The sequence below is a fragment of the Coffea eugenioides genome, chromosome 11 (genome assembly GCF_003713205.1).
Source record: "Coffea eugenioides isolate CCC68of chromosome 11, Ceug_1.0, whole genome shotgun sequence".
NCBI classification, from domain to species: Eukaryota; Viridiplantae; Streptophyta; class Magnoliopsida; order Gentianales; family Rubiaceae; genus Coffea; species Coffea eugenioides.
In genome coordinates this window covers 44,999,661-45,019,189 of record NC_040045.1, presented here as the reverse complement: position 1 = coordinate 45,019,189, position 19,529 = coordinate 44,999,661, and the positions used below count along the sequence as shown (strand labels likewise).

General features: G+C 37.9%; 2 protein-coding genes across 3 annotated transcripts; one reads left to right on the top strand and one right to left on the bottom strand.

Moving 5' to 3' along the window:
- Positions 1 to 2,287: 2,287 nt before the first annotated feature.
- Positions 2,288 to 9,062, bottom strand: LOC113751454 (carbonic anhydrase 2-like). Of its 2 annotated transcripts, XM_027295471.1 has the most exons (10): positions 8,906 to 9,062; positions 8,595 to 8,667; positions 6,511 to 6,572; positions 5,895 to 6,035; positions 4,765 to 4,813; positions 4,477 to 4,593; positions 4,020 to 4,073; positions 3,431 to 3,516; positions 2,766 to 2,871; positions 2,288 to 2,588 (listed from the first exon to the last, which is right to left on the bottom strand). In XM_027295471.1, exons 2-10 carry the CDS (start codon positions 8,649 to 8,651, stop codon positions 2,424 to 2,426), a joined length of 837 nt encoding a protein of 278 aa, XP_027151272.1. In that variant the 5' UTR covers positions 8,652 to 8,667; positions 8,906 to 9,062; the 3' UTR covers positions 2,288 to 2,423. The 2 variants fall into 2 exon arrangements, with proteins under 2 accessions (XP_027151272.1, XP_027151273.1); XM_027295472.1 differs by lacking the exons at positions 8,595 to 8,667; positions 8,906 to 9,062 and adding an exon at positions 7,036 to 7,220.
- A 1,788-nt stretch (positions 9,063 to 10,850) lies between these two features.
- On the top strand, positions 10,851 to 13,242 carry LOC113751699 (uncharacterized protein At4g28440-like). The gene is made up of 2 exons (XM_027295804.1): positions 10,851 to 11,055; positions 12,744 to 13,242. The coding sequence occupies exons 1-2, from the start codon at positions 10,851 to 10,853 to the stop codon at positions 12,932 to 12,934; spliced, it is 396 nt and encodes a 131-aa protein (XP_027151605.1). The 3' UTR covers positions 12,935 to 13,242.
- The last annotated feature ends 6,287 nt before the right edge of the window (positions 13,243 to 19,529 follow it).

Here is a 19,529-nt window from a genome sequence, read left to right as displayed (position 1 = left end):
CAATAGTAAATGAAAATGAATACATGGATGGATAAGAAGAGAACCCCATGCAAATTTTATAATTGCTTGCTGACGAGAAGAAGAGAGGTGTATCAATTTTAAAATCATAATCATAAGTTTCATTTATTTCAATCGAATTTAAAGTAATTATGATTAAAGTAGGAGGAAATTACAAACCATGTCCTCAAAAGACATACTAGTATACAATAGCAGCTTAGAAACTTTTATTCTTGTCGCAAAGGGAGAGAAGCTAAGCTGCACAAGGGTTGATGACAACCCTAAACCACATCACCCCTGCAATTAATGTGGTTACTTAGTAAAATGACAATCCTAATATGAATTTAATCAATGTGAATTTGTAAGGGACGTAAAAATACACTTTTAAAAGTGAGGGACGAAAAAAGTCATTTTATAAAATGTAAAAAATGTGAGGGACGTTTTGAACAATTTTTCCTATATTATTGTAAATTCAAGATCCCATAACTCAAAACATCCTTAACGAAGTGCCCGCCTTGTAGTGCTAGCGTTCTCTGCCCCAAAAAGAAAAAAACAGAGAAAGAAAATCAAGATTTTTCGTCATTCAACAGCGATATACAGCCCAAAATAGAGCCTGAAGCTCTACTATTTTCAAAATATGAAGAATTGTTTTCCCCTGTGGTAATGATTTGGTGGTACTCATCTCTCGTTTTATTGGTTTGGTAAAGAAATAACGATGGATGAATACCTCATTCATTCCTCCAACTCCAAGATAGATTATCTATCAGAGTAGGTTTAATCCCTCAGAAACAGCACATAGAGCCGGGTTTGATTCCTTAAAAACAATCAAATGACTACTACATGGTAGAAAGACTGACCCAAGTGGCGAGTCCCCAAGTACAACATCCGTACCGGAATGTCCATGAGTGCTTTGGTCCCTCCACAATGGCTATGTCCGATGACCAGAATTTCTCTACCTGACAAAATTGGTACCTTTTGATTTAGAGCCCACGACACAACGAATGTAAATCCTAAAGCGCGCACAACATGATTTGGAATGATTTATTCATTTATTTACCTGAGTCCAGGAATGCCATGTAATATATAGTATGACATATTATTATCTCTTTACGTCAGTCAAATTGGACAAAAGAGCGCCAGATCAATGGTCAATTGTGTTTGGGAAAAAAAAAAAAATGGTCAATTGTGATGATTCACAAGTTGCCTCAGCAGGGGTAGCTGCGTTGGCTTCGTACTACAAGTACGTTACAAATCAGACATGCAAAGCGGAAAATCATAAAATAGTTAGTAGTAATATTTTTCATAGCCGTCATTGAGTAATTCCTTGCGTCAACTTTTGACCATCAAACAATTTTTTATCACAAATTGACCATTAAACTAACTAATCAGTACAATCATAGTCATTTTGTGGATTTTGGCTCACAATCTACCAAAAAATCAGAATGCTTAGGGGTATTTTTATCTACCAATATGTGTTAATTATATTGGATGAATTTTGGAGTTGGTGAAAATATCACATGCGCTAATCTTGAAGAACCGCAAGAAATAGGATCCGATACATTTAATACTAGAGCTGTTTTGCTGGAACTTAATGGAGTACGGGTATAGGGTCGAGTTAGTGGTTATTTTTATTTAAAAATAAAATAATTTTCTAACTACTCAAATATTGTCAATTTGGAAAGTTAAAAGAATTAATTGTATAATAAAAAAGTAAACAAGTTTATTTAAAAATATATTTAGTTATCAAATAAAAATTAAGTAAATGGTAAAGTTTTTTTAAATGAAGATTCTATGTATAAATGCTGTTAAATGCGTACATACACTTTGTTTTAAAAATAAATACCCACAATTATTTTGAAAAATCAGATTAGCTGAACAATTTTCAGTTGAACCGGTAGGTTAAATGAATTTGATCGGTCAAACTAGAGACCCCCTGGCTTGATGCTTGATCATTGGGCCGACCAGTACAATTTGCACCCAGAGGCTTCCTTTGATTCCAATTCCCAAGATACCTTCCGGTTTAATTGATAAGCAAATTTGGATAATCTTTTGTTTGGCTTATTATTAATTTCTTCAAATGAAGAAATAAGAGTCACAAGTGGGACGATGCGAATCATGGTAATGTTTGGAAACAACAAACAAAAATCTCTGCCAGCTGTTTGGTAGACTATCCATGTTTTGACTAACTAGAAAAACAAAATCCTTAATCGTTACTTGCATACTTGTGGAAATGTTATAGTGTTGTTAATCATCATCAGTTCAATTTTTTTTTCGTTTTATATGTTAGATAGTAAACTTGGATTCAATAGAAAATGATAAAAGGAAAAAGGAAACATTTATCCTTGTCACGAGAGCAGAAGCTACCCATTGTTCATGACAACACTATATGGCAGTACAATCTTTTACGTGAAAGACGGCAAAGCTTATTATATTGTTAAGGCAGGCAGCAGGTTAAAGTCAAGATCCCAAAGCTCAAAAGAGCCCTTAACGAAGTCGTAGTGTCCCCCTCTCAATGCTAGCGTTTTCTTGGCAACAGCCTCTCTCACAAAAGGATATGTCAACAAGTTCCCCAACGATATGTTCACTGCCTCCTGTTCATTGACAAAACAAAAGAAGAATTTTTTTTTTATATAAAAAAAAATTAGCTGTAAATCATTCGAAAATAATAACAGCTTAAAAAGGAACGTCAATACCACATTAAAAGAAAGTAAATAAATTAATTTCGAAATTTCTAATATCAGTATACGTGGCATGAGCATTTCAGTTACCTTCTCCAAATTTGTGCATTGTTCTGCAAAATCCAAGCCACTGCAAGTTGATTTAATCTTGGCCTTGGCTGGCAAGCAAATTTTCACCCAGTCCTCGATAAAATCACTGTTGTTCCCAAGTGTGAAAATTAAAATTAGTCCGGATTAAGTAGGCTAGCTTTGTGACTGAATCATCACCAAGGATTACGCAGCCTGTGATTTCCCCACTCAGTTGCTTACCCCTTGTGATTATTTATAAGGCTCCGATCCTCAAGAATGAAAAAGAAAATAAAAGGAGAAAAAAAGAAAGAGAGAACTTGCAAACTTAGAGAGCAACATTTAACTAAGTTGGTGAGAGTACTAGTAAGGACTAATTTTACTCGATAACTAAGAAAAACTAGAATTGGTTTTTAGACAGAGACAACAATTAACAAAGCTGATAAGAATTGTTGCTGTTCTCATTCCGATGTAGTACTTGGAAAAAAGAGAGGTAAAAAAAAGGAATTGTTGCTGTTCTCACGTAAATAGCACAACAATTATATGATCCGTAGTCTCCTCCACTCGTAGATGTAGTAAAGAAACAAAAATGATAAATAAATACAAGGGTTTGACATCTCCAGAATACCCACATGAGTCGGTCTGATTAATACGTCCACAAACCCCAAATAAAAGGCAGAAAGAGTTACCTGGAAGTGGTCCCATCATCAGGAATGGACATCAGCCCCTTTATCCCTCCACAACAGCTATGTCCTATAACCAGAATGTTCTCTACCTGACAATGATACTCCCGATTTTAAAGGCCATAACAATATATAAAGAACAAAATATGAAACAAGAGAAAATCGAGATAAAAGATTCATCACTTTACAAAAACTTCACTTCCATCACCAGTTCATATACATATTGATTCCAAGGCGTCTGGGAGGGAATGTGAATGACAAATCCACTAAACAAGCTGGAAACTAGCTCTCCTTGTGTGAGTTGGCTATTAGGTGAAACGTTAAGGTATTGGATCAATTGGAGGTCAGAAGTTCAAATTTTTGCACCCAGAGTAAAATTCAAAAGATGTGCGATAATACACTCCTTTAGTCTAAAGGTGGGATTTTTCTCCACTAGTTCCCCTTGGCCTCGTTGGAGTTTGCGGAAGTTGGCTTCATTCCTAATTTTTAGTAATTAACAAGTTACCTCGACAGGAGATCTACAGTTGTTATGTACCTAACGAATCAGACGTGCACAAATAAAGTGGAATACAAACAATATATTCATGCGTTTCACCTTGAGATGCAGCACTGCGTATTCAACAGCCGCGCCTGCTCCAGAATATTTTGTCTGTGGCATTATTGATAATGATTAGCGAGACAAACATTAGTACAGGTCTAAGTACAAAAAAAAGGGAAGGAAGGACGCTTCAAGAATCAAAATTTAAAGATATGTATGTATTGGTTAAGGAGAAATATATTACAAAATGAAGTCATGATATTTACTTTTTTTTTCCTTTTATAGAAATACATGTAATTCCAAACTATATCATTAAAATTACAAACAACAAGTTCAAAGAAAAGGAAGCCCTACTGTCCTGTTGTTTAGTAAGTCGAAAGGTCAACATGGCACAGGACGCTGTGTAAATTCAAGAAGTCTTAGTCCTAGACGATTATGTATCGGATAACATTAACCATAGTTAGCATGCAGAAAACATTAATATTATGTATCGGAACTAGTCAATATTATATACCTTATCATATGGAGGGACCATATTAGCAATGTTTCGCACCACAAATGCCTCCCCTGGTCGAAAATTGAGGATAACCGAAGGGCAAACTCTGGAGTCGGCACATGCAAAGACCATGAACTGCGAGTAATTTTTAGTAGTATTAGAACAAGTCTATATCAACTCTAAAAAGCCAATGTACATATGAATCTAAGAAGTCAGATAAGGTTTTTCTTTTTGGTTCCCCGAGCCCAGCCTTGTTTTACGTCCAATTGAAACGGTTAGGTATACCAATTTAACAGTATAACTAACCTTGGGACTTTGACCTTTGGCAAGTTCACCAAACAAACCAGGGTTCTTCCTGTAGAGCAAAGGCAATTTTATTATCATTATTACCTAAAAATGTTTGATCAAGTCATGGAAAGGCAAATTCAGGCAGATTTTTCTTACACCCACCAACCCCCCCTCCCCTCCTTCCCAAAAAAAATAAATAAAAATTTTCAGGCATCATTTAGACTACTTGAGACCGTCATTCTTCGGTTACAAGTCAATTATACCAATTACGATTGATTGCGTCCCCCAAGTCAAGTTTTTTTATTTCCCCTCTATTTTGTTCCTAAAACACATCACACGTTTAATAAAATAAAAGGTTACTAGCCAATTCTCGATCACCATTCCTTTCTTCATCGAGAATGTGGAACTCCAATAGTGGTATGTTCATTCAATCAAAGTGGCGACATATAATAAAGTAATGGAACAAGAAGAAAAGTGCCTTTTTTATACATCCTCTCTCGTCTAAGCTTTCATGAAGCAAGTAAAGCAAGCTGTTCTTACTAAAACACATCACACGTTTAATAAAATAAAAGGTTAAGCCAATTCTCGAACCATTCCTTGAGAATGTGGAACTCCAATAGTGGTATGTTCATTCAATTGGCGAGTAATTGCCTTGTCTCTCGTCTAAGCTTTCATGAAGCCTAGTTGTTCTTAACAAAGTTCTCAAACCGAACATTGGAAAAAAAAAAAACCCGAATTTTGATGTTTTTGTTTCTTAGAATTCAGACACCAAAGCTTTACAAATTTCAGACAACTTTACATTCTAAAACTAAAACTCGACATGTTGGAGTCAATCACTTTAACGACAACTTTAGGCTTAGTGAGGTACAAATCAGCAACAGTTTCTCTCTAGTATTATCCTCCATAACTTTTGGAGCATGAGTAGAGTACAGACCAGAATAAAGTTCATATTCATTCCACCACATATAAAAGCCCGAAGACAGAGACGCAACCAAAATGGGGTTGACAACAAGTGGATAAAAATTAAGGCCTACATTTTCAATCAATGACAAATACACCAGCATATCCCAAGAATCTATGGAATTATAATATTCTACAAGAGTTCTCAAATTATTATTATTTTGTTAAACTTATTTGAGCGCACTTACTCGTAGATCTCTTTCTTGAAGTGTCCAAACCCGGTTTTGATCCTCTCCACCGGGTCAAACGGCTTCTTGGCGGTGGCTTCCAAGTCAGCCGTCAACTGCCTTATCTTAGCGGCTGCCACGTCCTCAAGCTGTTCTTTCTCGCTGCCACATTTCACAAACATCAAGATAACGGAAATGCCGGCCAGTCAGAAATTGAGACATCAAACAATACAATACGACCCATCTGTGGGACCACATTATTATTTATTACATCAAACTTACCTAAGCTGTCCCAAAGTCACAAACCGTGAGGTCCCACGTGGAAGATAAACAGAGAAGAAAGGAAAAGAAACGAAGACAAAAAACAGTTGAAACTCGGAAAATAATTTTTACTACTTGGAAAAAATGGTGCACGGCAAACCTATGACGCTTAGTAACGTTGCCCGACGGACTCCTTGGTGAATGTGAAATGAAAGTACCACATCTTTTTGTGAACCGAATGCGAAATGACAGTTCAGGACAGGTTTTGATAGAAATTTCACGTGGGAATTGCTTTGACTATCTCGGTTGGGATCCCAACGATTTTCAGAAAGGACAGAAAGGGAAAAAGACACTGGCAGGCAGAGCAGGCAGGTACCTGAGAAGCTTCTGCAGCCCAGCAATGGCTTCCTCGTATTTATCTTTCCCCATCTCCCCTGTCTGCAAAATGCAGGATTACTCTTTTCGGAAAGATTCAAACAAAAAAATTATATACTCCTCATTTTCCGATTTTCGTGACTTAGAAACATGAAATTCGTATGCCTGAGCTCTTTATATGAAGATCAACAAATATATATATATATACTTCATATAGATGCGTTCTTATGTAATTATCTGCTTTTTGATTACCTAAGTATAACCTAAAAATTTCTGAAAATTTTTGCCATAATCTATGTAACTTCAACCATTTGGACATGATATCTGCTTGCGTATCTAACATGATATTGTATAAGCTTTTCAAATCTTTGGGTGTATTTTCCTCTCCCTTGGGAATAAGATTGTAATATCCACCCAACGTTGAATAAATTAGGAAAGCAGAGGAATACTCCATAAATTTGGAGAAAGGTGACTTACACAGGACAAGATGGGATATCATGATTGCATGGGGGGAAATGAATCTTACCTGTTTGAGAATTCTGATTCAAAATTCTGAAATGGGGGGTATGGAAAGGTTGCAGCAGAGACAAAGATGATGATGGGGGATTTTTTGGTCCTTTCTCCGCTGGCCTGCCCGGACTCAAGGGAGACGGAGAAAGGAAAGAAACAGACGGCTAGGACACGGCTTCCTTCTTGCCTTCTTGTTTAAAAGTTGAGCTAAAGAGGCCCTGCTTTTATAGAAAGGATTAATCATGGTTAAGGAGATGGCCATCGGAAATTCACCTCTGGTTTTCCCAAAATAGTTAGTACTCAATCGTATTGTCCTAGTTAGTAATATGCTTTTTTTTTTTAATTAATTGTTATATGTCACAAATGGAACACTGGGGAGGGAGGGATGGATGGATGGATGGATATCCGGAATCCGGAAGCCATTGTGGACGGAAGAAAATTTAATGCACGGATGAAAAGTGGATGGTAACTAGGGCAGGTGACTGCCGCTGTCATGTCATATACGGGGCGGTCAAGGTGTGTCTACGTGTTTGTTGTATTGGTCCAACTTCCTTCAGTCGCTGGTGGGATTAGGATTTAGGAGCCCCTTCAAATTAAACCTACTTAGATAGCAAGTAGATCAGCATTTCTTGTGCTGCTTTGTCTTTTATTTTGTTTCACCATGAATGGAAGTTTTTTGGACGAAATGAGCTGTAGAAATGGACCTTTCGCCTCCTAATGGACTTTACTCAGTCATGACGACTAGTACCAGAAATTTCATAGTTCATCCTTCTTATTGATCATCAAGTACCTACTACAAGTCTTTCACGTGAAAACTGCGGTGAATCAATTAGTCTTTGGATTGATGAAATCGCTACCGTGTCCTTGGTAAACAAAAGGCTTACGTACCCAAAAAACTAAGTCGCATCTGCCAATAGAGACTCCCTATCCGGACAGCAGTCCTCTCTAGACCAGACTACAAAGGCGTATTGTTTGGGACAGTGAAAGGACACCAAGTTGAAGATGAGCGATCCCCAGAAGAGCCGGACGGCCCTTCCCCATTTTCATAACATATATTCCCTACTCATAAACAGTAGTACCACTGTACACTGTCAAACTGCATGGTGCAAGAAAATGATAGCATAGGAAATTATAAGCCACCGATTCAAACGCAATCTCCGCCCGCGGCCCACGCACTCCCTCACCTTTGGTGACTGTAGTATATATGCAATAATTCTTGAATAGAATAAGCCGTAAGGACTTGGGTGGCCTCTGGGCCTTTCCCTGGGGCAGGTCAACCATCAGTTATCACTTCACTAATCAGCCTTTCCTGGAGGACTGGTTGACAGCACGGCAACGAGCCGCAATTTGACATAATTAAAAATTGCTCAATTTGGGTTCTTGATATTCAACGTTACAGGCTTTTTTCCTTTTAATAAATGTAAGTGGAAATTGTGATCGATGATATTTAATTTCATTCCAGAAGGGCAAGATTGACATATAGTCAAAAGATTATTATGACATTAAATTAAGCTGGAGTTTTCACAATAGTAATATTACTACCACGGAGATGGAGGGAATTGAAAAGGTGCTTACCACCACAGGCTTTCTTGAACAGCATAGCCCCATAAATTTCCTAAATTTTTCAGCCATTCTGAGTGAAATCTACCTGTTCCATTTTTCAAAGTATAAACCATTAGAAGAATTTGTTATAGCCACGAATTCTGAGATAATCAAAGGACAATCAAAGTCAACTATCATGCTCTCTCTCTCTCTCTTAAATTTCAGGTTCCAGTGTCATGCACTGATGCAAGCAAATGTACAACTTAAAACAATATTCATTGAAGGGCAACATTAAGATGCTTCCCAGTTGAAAAATTAGAAAGAGACAGAGAATGGAGAGGCACCTAAAAGGGAGTCAAGTATGCAGCTATTGGCTGTGCAGGAGTGGTGGAATGGCCGTCCTCATGCATGCCCCACCGCTTACGGTTGCTGCAGCACCACCATTTGAGACTCTGGGAAATTAAAAAACGCTCATTTCTGTTTTTGGGCCATTCTTTGTTTTATTTATCAGTTTTTATGTGGTTATGGTGAGGCTTTGAACATTGGACAACAGCTACAGGCATTGAGAAGGGGTGTATTACAGACAAATTCAGAGAATTTGGAGGTGGAGCTGCGTCCTGGATAAAGAAAGCGACAGGACTGGTGATTGGATTGGAATCAAGCCTTTTCTCTTTGCAAAATTCTTTCAGACCACATAAACCTGTGATAGAATTTGAGAACTGACAAAACCTTTGATCAACTCACATCCTGCTAGTGCTAGAGCTTTGTTTACAGTATTCGTTTCGACTTTGGATTGGATAAACCTTAAATCACGCAGCTACAACATCCAAGATTTTTTTTTCTTTGCCTAGCTAGCCATCAAACAATTATCGCCACTCAAATTTCTGATTGAAATTTAGAGCGGGGGATATCGGGGGGAGGTGGGATCAAACTAGAATGTTATAGCATCACTAAGAATAGCTAATAAGTTAGAAGTAGGAAAAAGAACCCCAAAATACCCATCAGATGACTTTGCATCAACACGAGATGCCCCCCCCCAAATACAAGGAAATAACATGATGTTGACATAACATATTCTATGTGCTCTTGGGCAAGAGTAAACATAAGGAAAAGACACAATTAGGTCTACTACTATAAAATTCGGATAATATATAGTATTTTATTTTCCTCCCTAATGGGGGTACATTTTCAAATAAAATATTTTAAATTTTTACAGACAAATAATGACTTGGGCCACATTTTATTTTGGACAACCCATTGTGCGTATGAATCCGGACTAACTAAATGCTGTGTAGTTTTCGAAGTGCAGGCTAGCCCAGTCCTTGACAAGGTAGACAATTCTATTCCTTTTAGAGTATGCGTAAACGCAAATGAATAAATAAAGCGAAAAGAAAATCTGTTTGCCTTCATGGGAAAAAAGCGGTCCTGCTTATCACGTTTCTCAATTGTCACCTGGGTTCTCTTTTCTTTTAAGGAAAAAGAGGTCTTCATAACAACGTTGACAACTTGTGTTCTGAGAATCACCAGCGGTCGGCCAGGTCACCTCAAACAACTAAACAAAGTGCTTGCGCCTTCGGATCTGATACACTTCTCCACTCCGCCACTCGCGTAAACGCAAATGAATAAATAAAGCGAAAAGAAAATCTGTTTGCCTTCATGGGAAAAAAGCGGTCCTGCCACGGTCACCTGGGTTCTCTTTTCTTTTAAGGAAAAAGAGGTCTTCATAACAACGTTGACAAAGAATCACCAGCGGTTCACCTCAAACAACTCAAAGTGCATCTGATACACTTCTCCACTCCGCCACTCTTAATTTCTGTTTAATTCTGTTCAAGTATGCATGTATAAATATTTCTCCTTTTCTTTTCTCTTTTTTTTTTCCTGGCCAGAATTACAGAGATCTCTGTATTGGAAGATCCCAACACGATCTTCGGACCCTTTTCTTGCCTTGATCGTTGCTAATCGTACCACGATCAAAATTGTTTCTTTTTATTCCTACTTTTTAGATTTGGGATTAATTTTCCACTCCCAAAAGCTTTTCCGGTAATTTCAGAAAATCGGATTTGTTTCTGCGATTTATGCCTTATCTGTTTGTTTTTGTTTTTGATCTTTTCCTCTCATTGCATGGTTTCTGTTTTCATTGATTTCTTATGATTTTAAATTTGGTTGCGTCTGTTAATTATTGTATGGTTATTTATTAGATGAATTGCAGGGGGATATGTGTTAAAGTTGTAATTTTTGTTCGTAAGCTGAGTCCAATGTTTTCATTCTTTATCTTTTCCATTGATAGGGATGGCTGAACAAAAGAAAAAGCAACCAGTTTTTACTAAGGTTGAGCAGCTCCGCCCAATGGCAAATGGGCTTAATCTGACTGTAAAGGTTGTAAATTCAAAGTTGATAGTTCAGAGGGGTGCTCAGGCGCGCCAAATGCGGCTTGCTGAATGCTTGGTTGGTGATGAGACTGGAATGATTATCTTCACTGCTCGGAATGATCAAGGTTCAACATTCATCTTCCTATATTTTGATTACTTGAGTTTTGCAACATTCGTCTTTCTATATCTTGATTACTTGAGTTTTGCACGTATTGCTGTTCCCATTATTATTTTAGGGTAACCATCATGCATGCGTGCTATTGTTTTTATTGTACGGGTGGTTCTATTTGAATAGTTGTTGACCATTTGCATGTTGGTGAAACGAGAGTAACAAAGGAAGAAAGAGCTGTGGTTAAGTGGTGATTAGTGTTTTCAATAAAACTTGTACTGAACAGAAAGAATAATAATGGCACGAAATGTTCTATTCAAGAAGGTACTGAGATCTTGGTGAAGACAAGAAAGGAACTTTGAGACGTAAGTTGGTGTGTTTGGTGGGAAATTGGCACATATCTTTACCTTTATAGGAAACTTTTGTCGGGGGATGTATAGGCAGTTTATGGTACATGTGGAGCACAAGACTTGCGTATTTGATGGATTGACAGGTAAAAAGGATTATGTTGCACCGAAATGATTGGTAGCAGGATATTTTTTGTCAGCTTGCTGTTGTCATTAATAAGTTCCTTATGAAGAGGCAAGCAATTAACTAGGGATTTTAAACTGCTTAGCAGTAATTATCTTATCCATTATCCTATTTATTTTTTGGGTCACTGTCACTTATCCATCTTCACTATTTACGTGAGGATTCTTTAATGAAGTTTAAGGAAAACCAGAACATTGTAAGACGTAGTGTGGCATGATTATGCTTGCGGTCTAACTGATGAAGAAGTAAAAGAAATATCTGGATCAGAATTTAAAAAATGCCTCCAATCTTCTGTTTTCCAAAAGGGTCATTTTGTTGTTCACGAATTCTTATTTACGTACTGAAATCCAATGGTGATGTTGTTTACTTTCTCTGGTTCCAATTTGGTAATTCTCATCAGAAGGTCCTTTTAAAAGAGACTGTTCTTCCATTTATGACATGCGCTCTTCGAGCTTTTACTAGTGAATGTGAGAGAGGCTGGAGTAGTGGTGTGTCAATTATACCGGAAGAAATACACTGGCATTCTGTGACGTGGGTTGGGGTTTTTACTCTTTGGAGGGGGGGAAAAGTTTTGTATTGCAGATTTTGTGGCACGTTAGCATGATTTTAACTTTGTCACCTATATGTCTGATTTAACTGTGTTCACCCGCCAGATGGTCTGAGATCCTTTATATCGCTTCTTAGATTGATTACTTTTATTGGGTATATCAGCATATGCTGATGAAAGTGTTCTTAATTAGATTTCAACCTCTACTTGGCCTGGAATTCATAACAATTTTATCCACTTCAAGTGTGATTTATTTATTGGTGGGCATTGAAGCAGACATGTCTGTAATCTGCTTTCCGGGAAGTTAAAAGTACGACGGGGAGGGATCTATGCAGCACTAGCTGATTACCTTTACAAGTAGCACTGCAGGAATCACTTGAATTGTTGAATATTAGTATGTAGCAAACAACTGCACAGAATACAAGTGTATTACTTGTTTTCTCTTCTGTTAGGTTATTGCCTTTATAGTATGCCTGTAGGAATGACTGGATCGTAGAAGACATGACAACTGGATTACTTGAATTGCTTCCTTTCTTTTGTCCCTTCCACCTAGAAACTGCTGAAGTTTTGTATTCATCAAATTGATTATTGATGAATTAACTGACAAGATGTGTATTGTACAATAGTTGATTTGATGAAGGAGGGTACCACCGTTATCCTGAGAAATGCAAAAATCGACATGTTCAAGGGATCACTGAGGCTTGCGGTGGACAAGTGGGGAAGGGTTGAAGTCACTGAACCTGCCGATTTTTCTGTTAAAGAAGACAATAACATCTCTCTGATCGAGTTTGAGCTAGTGAATGTTGTCGAAGAGTAAATTCCAGCATGGGAAAGGCTCTTGTGCAATAGAAGAGCAAAAATGGTAGTAGCATATATACTACCATGCTGCATCAGTATTAAGGAAAGTATTGGTTGTATCCAAGCAAGCTTTCTTCTTCAGCTGAGCATGCTGCTCGATGGAACTTGGGTATATTGGTAATCCTGTAGTTAGCCTGTAAGAACTTGCTTTTATGAGCTTCCTTTCTGGTAACTATTTGCTTGTGTTATGACCAATGTGTCAAAATTTGGGTCTTGCTAACCTCTTACTATAAATTTATTGCTTAGCCGTGTGCTTCCTTTCTTTTCTTTTCCTTGGTTAATTTCCTTTCATGCTCCAGTTGATATGAATGACCTGAAATACCATTTATAGGGTCAGATATTGCAGGAGAGAATAATGGTAATTGGAGGTTGAGTTGTAATTAGAAAAGATCAACGGTAGGGCCTTTATTTGAGTCTTAGGTTTGGAAAATGTCTGATAGGTTTAGGTTTTATATGGCCGTTATTGGGTTTGTTTGCGGGTTTAGTCTTTAGCCTTAGATCATTCAAATTGTGCTCGTTACATTTCTGCCAGGATAAAGGAGGATGAAGTTGGCAGCATACATCACTCGTCATGTTCTTGAGGACAATTAGCAAAAGTTACAAAGTTGGATTGTAATCTGCCTCCCATTCTTGCGAGTGCGTCCGCGCATCTATTTGCCTCCCGGTAAATGTGGGATATTTTAACATGCCGCAGCTGCGAAAGGAGGGATCTGCAATCCGAAATGATAGAGTTCAAAAGGTGATTAGGATTGGCAACAGCTGTTAACAAAGTAATAATAGCTTCGCAGTCAACTTCAACTTCAAGTTGAGAAATTTTTAAGGAAAGGGCTATTTCTAGTCCATCTCGGATACCCCAACATTCCGCCAGCATGCTGTTTGTAGAACTTAAGTTTCTGCAGTTTGTAGAACTTAAGTTTCTGCAGTATCCTTTAATCCAACATCCGGAGGCGTCTCTGATAACACCTCCAGCTCCCGCTGGACCTGGGTTTCCTAAGGCTGAGCCGTCTGAATTGAGCTTGAACCAATGGAGGATTGGAGGAATCCATCTGATAAGAATATGGGATTTTCTGCGAGGGGGGTGGCCAGAATTTGGGCCAAGGAGGATGAAGTTGGCAGCATACATCACTGGTCATGTCAGAGGATCTATTGGGTTTCAAGCCCAATCCTTTGGGGGAGGAAATTGAAAAGGGATTGTGGGCAAACTGGTTCAGCCTAAGGGTGTGAGGCTATTACTAGGTCACGACCCCAAGTCCATCAGCCAAACGAGTCCCAAACTTTTTGATATGCAAATCCAAGCTGAAAATATATTGTTAGTTATTGACCGTAAATTTCTATGGTAATATAAGTCTGACATTAGAGTACAGCTTGATGAAGCGAGAGGGCGCGGGGTGCGGATCGGGTTTCCTTTAATAAAGGCCCACCGTGTATTGTGTAAACTGAGGCCCACTACCCATTTAACTCCCGGACATTCCGGGGACATGGTAGTGGCAAATCCGTCTTGAAGTCCCTCCAAGCCAGATGAGCAATAAAGACAAAAGGGACACTTCGAAAAGAATAATAGACATCATCATGACGATTGCCAAAACGAATATAATTGTGATAGGCAAAATTAATTTAATTGCTAGGACATATGCATCCACGGCCCTAACGACACCTTTGGTAACTACTGTTGCAACTCAACTCTTAGTTGGAGAGTGAATATGAGTATGGATTTTATTTATTTACAAAAAAAAAAAAACAGGTTTTCTTTGGATTATATTTATTTAGTAAAACATTTTTTTTTTGACGGAGTAATTGTTATTGGCAAAATTAATTGTTAGGAAATGCATCCTTAGTCCCTACCGACGCCTTCGATAATTACTTTTGCAATTCTTAATCAGTTGGAGAGTGAGTGAATACGAGTCTGGATAGTGTATTTATTGAGAAAAAGAGGTTTTTTGGGATTGAACATCGTGAGAAATTGGTAACTAAGAAAACGAAAGGGCAAAGTCCCAACCGACGCTTTTGATAAGTGTTATTGGCGAAATTAATTAGATTGTTAGGAAAAGCATCCTTAGTCCGTATCTAAACCTCTGATTAATTAATTTTGCAATTCTTTGTTGGAGAGTAAGTGTCTGGCTCCCCTAATTCCGTATGCCATTGAAATAAACGGACCACTGCTTTTTACTTTTCATGCTAATAAATAAAAAGCGAAAGCACTGAAAAAGTATGCATGAAGGAAGGAAAGTAAAAAAAAAAAAAAAAAAAAAGTTAAAAGCAACGTCAGAATCTAAAACTTTATATATTCTCCATTGACAAACGTGGATAAGTTAATAAACGGGAGGGATACTAAAACAGATTGCAGCAAAATTTGGACACGGTTACGTCATGCAAATGCAAGAGCAACATCATATAGGTTCTAATATGTTTAATCCTCACTAATTCTTCTTCTTCTTCTTTTAATTTGTTCGAACGATTTGGATAGAAAATTAGTGTTCCTGTCTGAATGATTTTGAACTTTGAGTTATGTCTCATGATATGAGAGATCACATTGTTCAGTACGTTTCTTGACTTTGTTTACTCATATTCCAGTGAGTATTTGTGGACCTTTTAGGCCAGCTATCGGACTCGACATCTAAGAAAATGGCCGTGAATCAAGCTGCTGCTCATTAATAAGATTTTGATTAGATTGTTTCAAGTTCCCCGCCTCCCTCTTAGGGTATGTTATGGTATGTGGTGCGGATCATCAACTCTGCTGTCGAGTGACTCGAGTATTATTCCACTTCTCTCCTTGTTTCTTTTTACAAATTTTTATCATCATGATAAAGGAAACAAGCACGCCCCATGGAAAAAGAAAATTCAAAGGCATGATAATGAACAGTTCAGCGTCAGTGATAATGATTTTTCAGAAAAAATGTTTGGGGTCCAAGTTTTATTCAATAATACACGTACCTGCTGCCTGAATAATTGCACTTGCCACCATCAGTTATCAAGTCTTCTTTTCTTTTTTTTTGTGCTAATTGCATGAGAAAAGCCATATGCTCCAGTCCTGGTGCTTTCATGTTGGATCCCACAAAGAATAACATCCGGTGTCGAAATGATTTGAAATTATCGTAAAGGGGTACACAATCTTCCGCCCTGATGGGCTTTTCGTTTTCTTGTTTAGACTGGATCGATGCTTGTGCGAAATTTATTAAACGAACCCATGAGGTGCTACTTTTGATCAAAGAATTATTATGCTCATCCCCCAATCCTGTGTATTCTTGCCCAAATAAAAGGCAAAAGCAGAAGACGCTTTAAAAGATGCATAGATGGCACGTTTTTGACAACCCTAAGAATGATGTACTAGCTACTATTTGAAGTTTGTGTTCTTCTCTTGAGCAAAAATCATGGACTGCGAATATTTTGTGGGTTGGGAGGTATTATCGACAACCATGTGCTACTACTCTGGAAGAGCAACTGTATAAAATGCTGAAAAAGGCGAACCAGCGATTGCATGTTATCTGGTTTCATTTTTATGGCAATCCGACTCTGAAATATGACCAACCTTGTTGTACTGCTCTAAGCTTACCTCACTTGTCCTGGTCAATTTTCATCTCGTTGTTTAGGCAAAAAGATCACATCAATCAGCGGAGCGCGAAGATTCTTGAAGAGAAATTATGTGTGTTTTTTTGTTTTTGTTTTTGGTCGGTCTTTGTTGTAAGTGATTAGTCCGGATCATGCTACTTTTCCTGCTGAACTGGCTTTCGCATAGAGTCAAATTACTTGAGCATAAACCTTGTAAACTTTCAAGGCCATCGTGCCTAAAAATGTTTACTACTACAACATACAGTGCTTGGGAACAACACAACAATAATTTGAAATATAAGGGTTGAACCAAGTAATCATTAATTGTTCTGTGTGTGAGACACATTTATTAGCACTTCTGTTATGTTTATGGATCTTCCTCGTCTGCTCTCTCCCTTCTTTGTCATGTTGGGTCCTGAGGGACACCTCATAGCCACTGAGTTGGAAAATAATCTGCGAGCCAAAAAATATATGATATGATGTGGGAGCCAACTGCTATGAACAATATTTAAGCCAAGTTGAAGCTGTAATGATTTTGTCCTTTACGGAAAAGATGGATGTGCGATGAACATGCCGGATTCAGAAGCCAACAGCAACATCTTCGAGGATGGAATCTTAATTGTGGCTATGTGTTTTATAGTAGATTCTCTTAACCAGATTATCTAAATGGACCAAAACTTCAGGACTGCGTAGTTTTCATCAGTTTCCGCTACGAATCAAGAAAAAAAAAACATTAAGCAACTGATAAAAACGATCCCTTTTAGTTTTAGAGAATCAATCTCCTAGTACGATATTATGACACACAATTCATGGATTGTCATGAGACACATACCTAGATTGACTTGCATCTGCAGATTTTTGTTTAATATTATCCTCCGAGTTTCATAAAATAAGGCCAACTAACTAAACAAGAGTAAATGCAGCACATATACTTCTTCTTGGCACATAATCCTCATGTATTTTACTATAGTATGAAATGAATGTCGGGCAAAAATTACAATCAGACAAAAAAGAAAAAAAACAAACATGTAGGCTGTCCTACAATGGCTATTAATTGTTTATAATGTTTAAAAATTAGTTTGGTGAATCTCTGTCAGGTTTAAGCATTGCCACTTGCACCATGTGGAGTTGCAGTCGCAGCTAGCTGTAGTTGTTCCTTGGTTTGGGGGGGATAACAAATGTTATTCAGTTATTTAGAAGCCAAACAAGAAGCATCTTCTTGCGTGACAAGAATCTCAATCTCTTGATCTTGGGCTGGCTTAATTTGAACTTTGAAGTCAAAATCTACAATAAGCTTGTTGATACCTTTTGTTTTAGGGTCTGATCGATAAAAACGATAAAGGAAACAGAAAATGATTGTTACCTTAAATTTAGTAAAGAAATGATGCCATAGAGCTTGTACGAAGATTTGATAATACAGGATTGTAATGCTCAGAATACATCATGATCAATGGCGATTTCAAGGTCAAACTCAACAACCTATATCCATTCAATAAAATAAGCTGGTGACGTTTTAATGTGTTTTCAGATGGTACATCTGGGAATTGGGGTTTTTTTCTGGTTGATATCAGTTTGAGGGGAGGGGGGAGGCCTCAAAGAGGGATGGGGCCGGGAGTGGCTGAAGATGAGAGTAGCTATTAAGGGGAAGTTTTGACAGATGAAACGACAGAGATTAAATGTGGAGACTAGGCGGGAAGATGTACAACACAGTAGCTGCTGCAGTTGTCTAGGACCAAACTGCACCAATGAAGAGGTCAAATCAGTTCAGATCATACGGGCCAACTCAACTCTTGTTAATGCGGTCCTAAACGTTGTTTTGCGGTAGGAGTATATAAATACGTAGTACATATGATGCCATGTAATGCGTAAGAAAAACAGAATCCCCATCTCTACTTCCTAGAACACAATTGAAAATTCTGTCGTCCAATCAAACACACCCATTTTTTAGATTCATACCTTCTTGACGGGAAGAATTTGGAGAGATTTATCATCATAGATTTTCACTTTACCCGAAAGCAATCAATGATGATCACAGAGAGTGGTTGTCCGTCAGTAGATGCCACAACTAGATCGTACGCGAATTACCGGCTTTTATTTCCGTCTGAGGATTGTCTGCAGAAGATTCAATGTCGCATTTGCTAATTTTGAGGCTACCAACCCCAAAAAATTCATAGGCGAAATTGTAAACTTGTTCGTTTAGGCTGTCATAAATTCCTTACCTGCAATGTCCAAATACAGGTTCCTAAAGCATGCAGATGAAGCGCTTAATGATGCCCGCATCAATCCTTCATGTTAAGAACTACTAATCCAATTCCTCGAAACAATTCATTAGTATCTACACCAAGAGTTCGGTGACCCTGTTTCAGGACATAATCCGCTTTGTTTCTTAAGTGAGTTGATTGAAACCTGATTGCAGTTTCACTGATTTTATTTATCACTAGGAAATTTGCCCCTTGTGCACGGCCACATTTTCCTTGTCCTAGACTTCGTGCACGCCAATATACTTTTCTCTCAGCCTCTAAGCATGAAGGCGAGGTACCAAATTTGAAAGGCAGTTCTTCAATCGAATGATGTATCCTTAGTCGGACCAAGAAAACGGTTGTAATAGCGAAAAGTATTTGGTATCCGAGGTTGCAGAATTGTATCTTTTCTGATATGGCACTACCTAATTACATGTGTTAATATCACGTGTATCTGGAAAATGTGCAGCACCAGTGAGGTCTACCTACCATTTACCAAGAAAACCTCTGAAAATAGCATGGCAAGATTTAGTTACTTGTAAACATTTTAGATTCTTGGATTCCAACTCAATTTTGTGCCTTTCCCTAGATTAGATTGGTACATATCACAAATACATCGTACGTTATCAGTGCTGGGATAATAGGATGATGGTCGAAATGCAGAATTTACATTGATGGAAAGCCCTACATGTACAGACTACAGAGTAGTGGTTCAACACCATCTTTGCTAATTGAATCGAATAGCAGTAGTGACATTGAATAGTCCCA

What these genes read in the sequence shown, in the direction of transcription:
- LOC113751454 (XM_027295471.1), bottom strand. Translation starts at nt 8,651, where the DNA reads ATGGCTGAAAAATTTAGGAAATTTATGGGGCTATGCTGTTCAAGAAAG. An exon ending in TGGTCCCTCCATATGATAAG is followed by an intron (nt 4,074 to 4,476) that starts GTATATAATATT and finishes ATAATGCCACAG; the next exon opens with ACAAAATATTCTGGAGCAGG. An exon ending in AATGCACAAATTTGGAGAAG is followed by an intron (nt 2,589 to 2,765) that starts GTAACTGAAATG and finishes GTCAATGAACAG; the next exon opens with GAGGCAGTGAACATATCGTT.
- LOC113751699 (XM_027295804.1), top strand. Translation starts at nt 10,851, where the DNA reads ATGGCTGAACAAAAGAAAAAGCAACCAGTTTTTACTAAGGTTGAGCAG. An exon ending in CACTGCTCGGAATGATCAAG is followed by an intron (nt 11,056 to 12,743) that starts GTTCAACATTCA and finishes ATTGTACAATAG; the next exon opens with TTGATTTGATGAAGGAGGGT.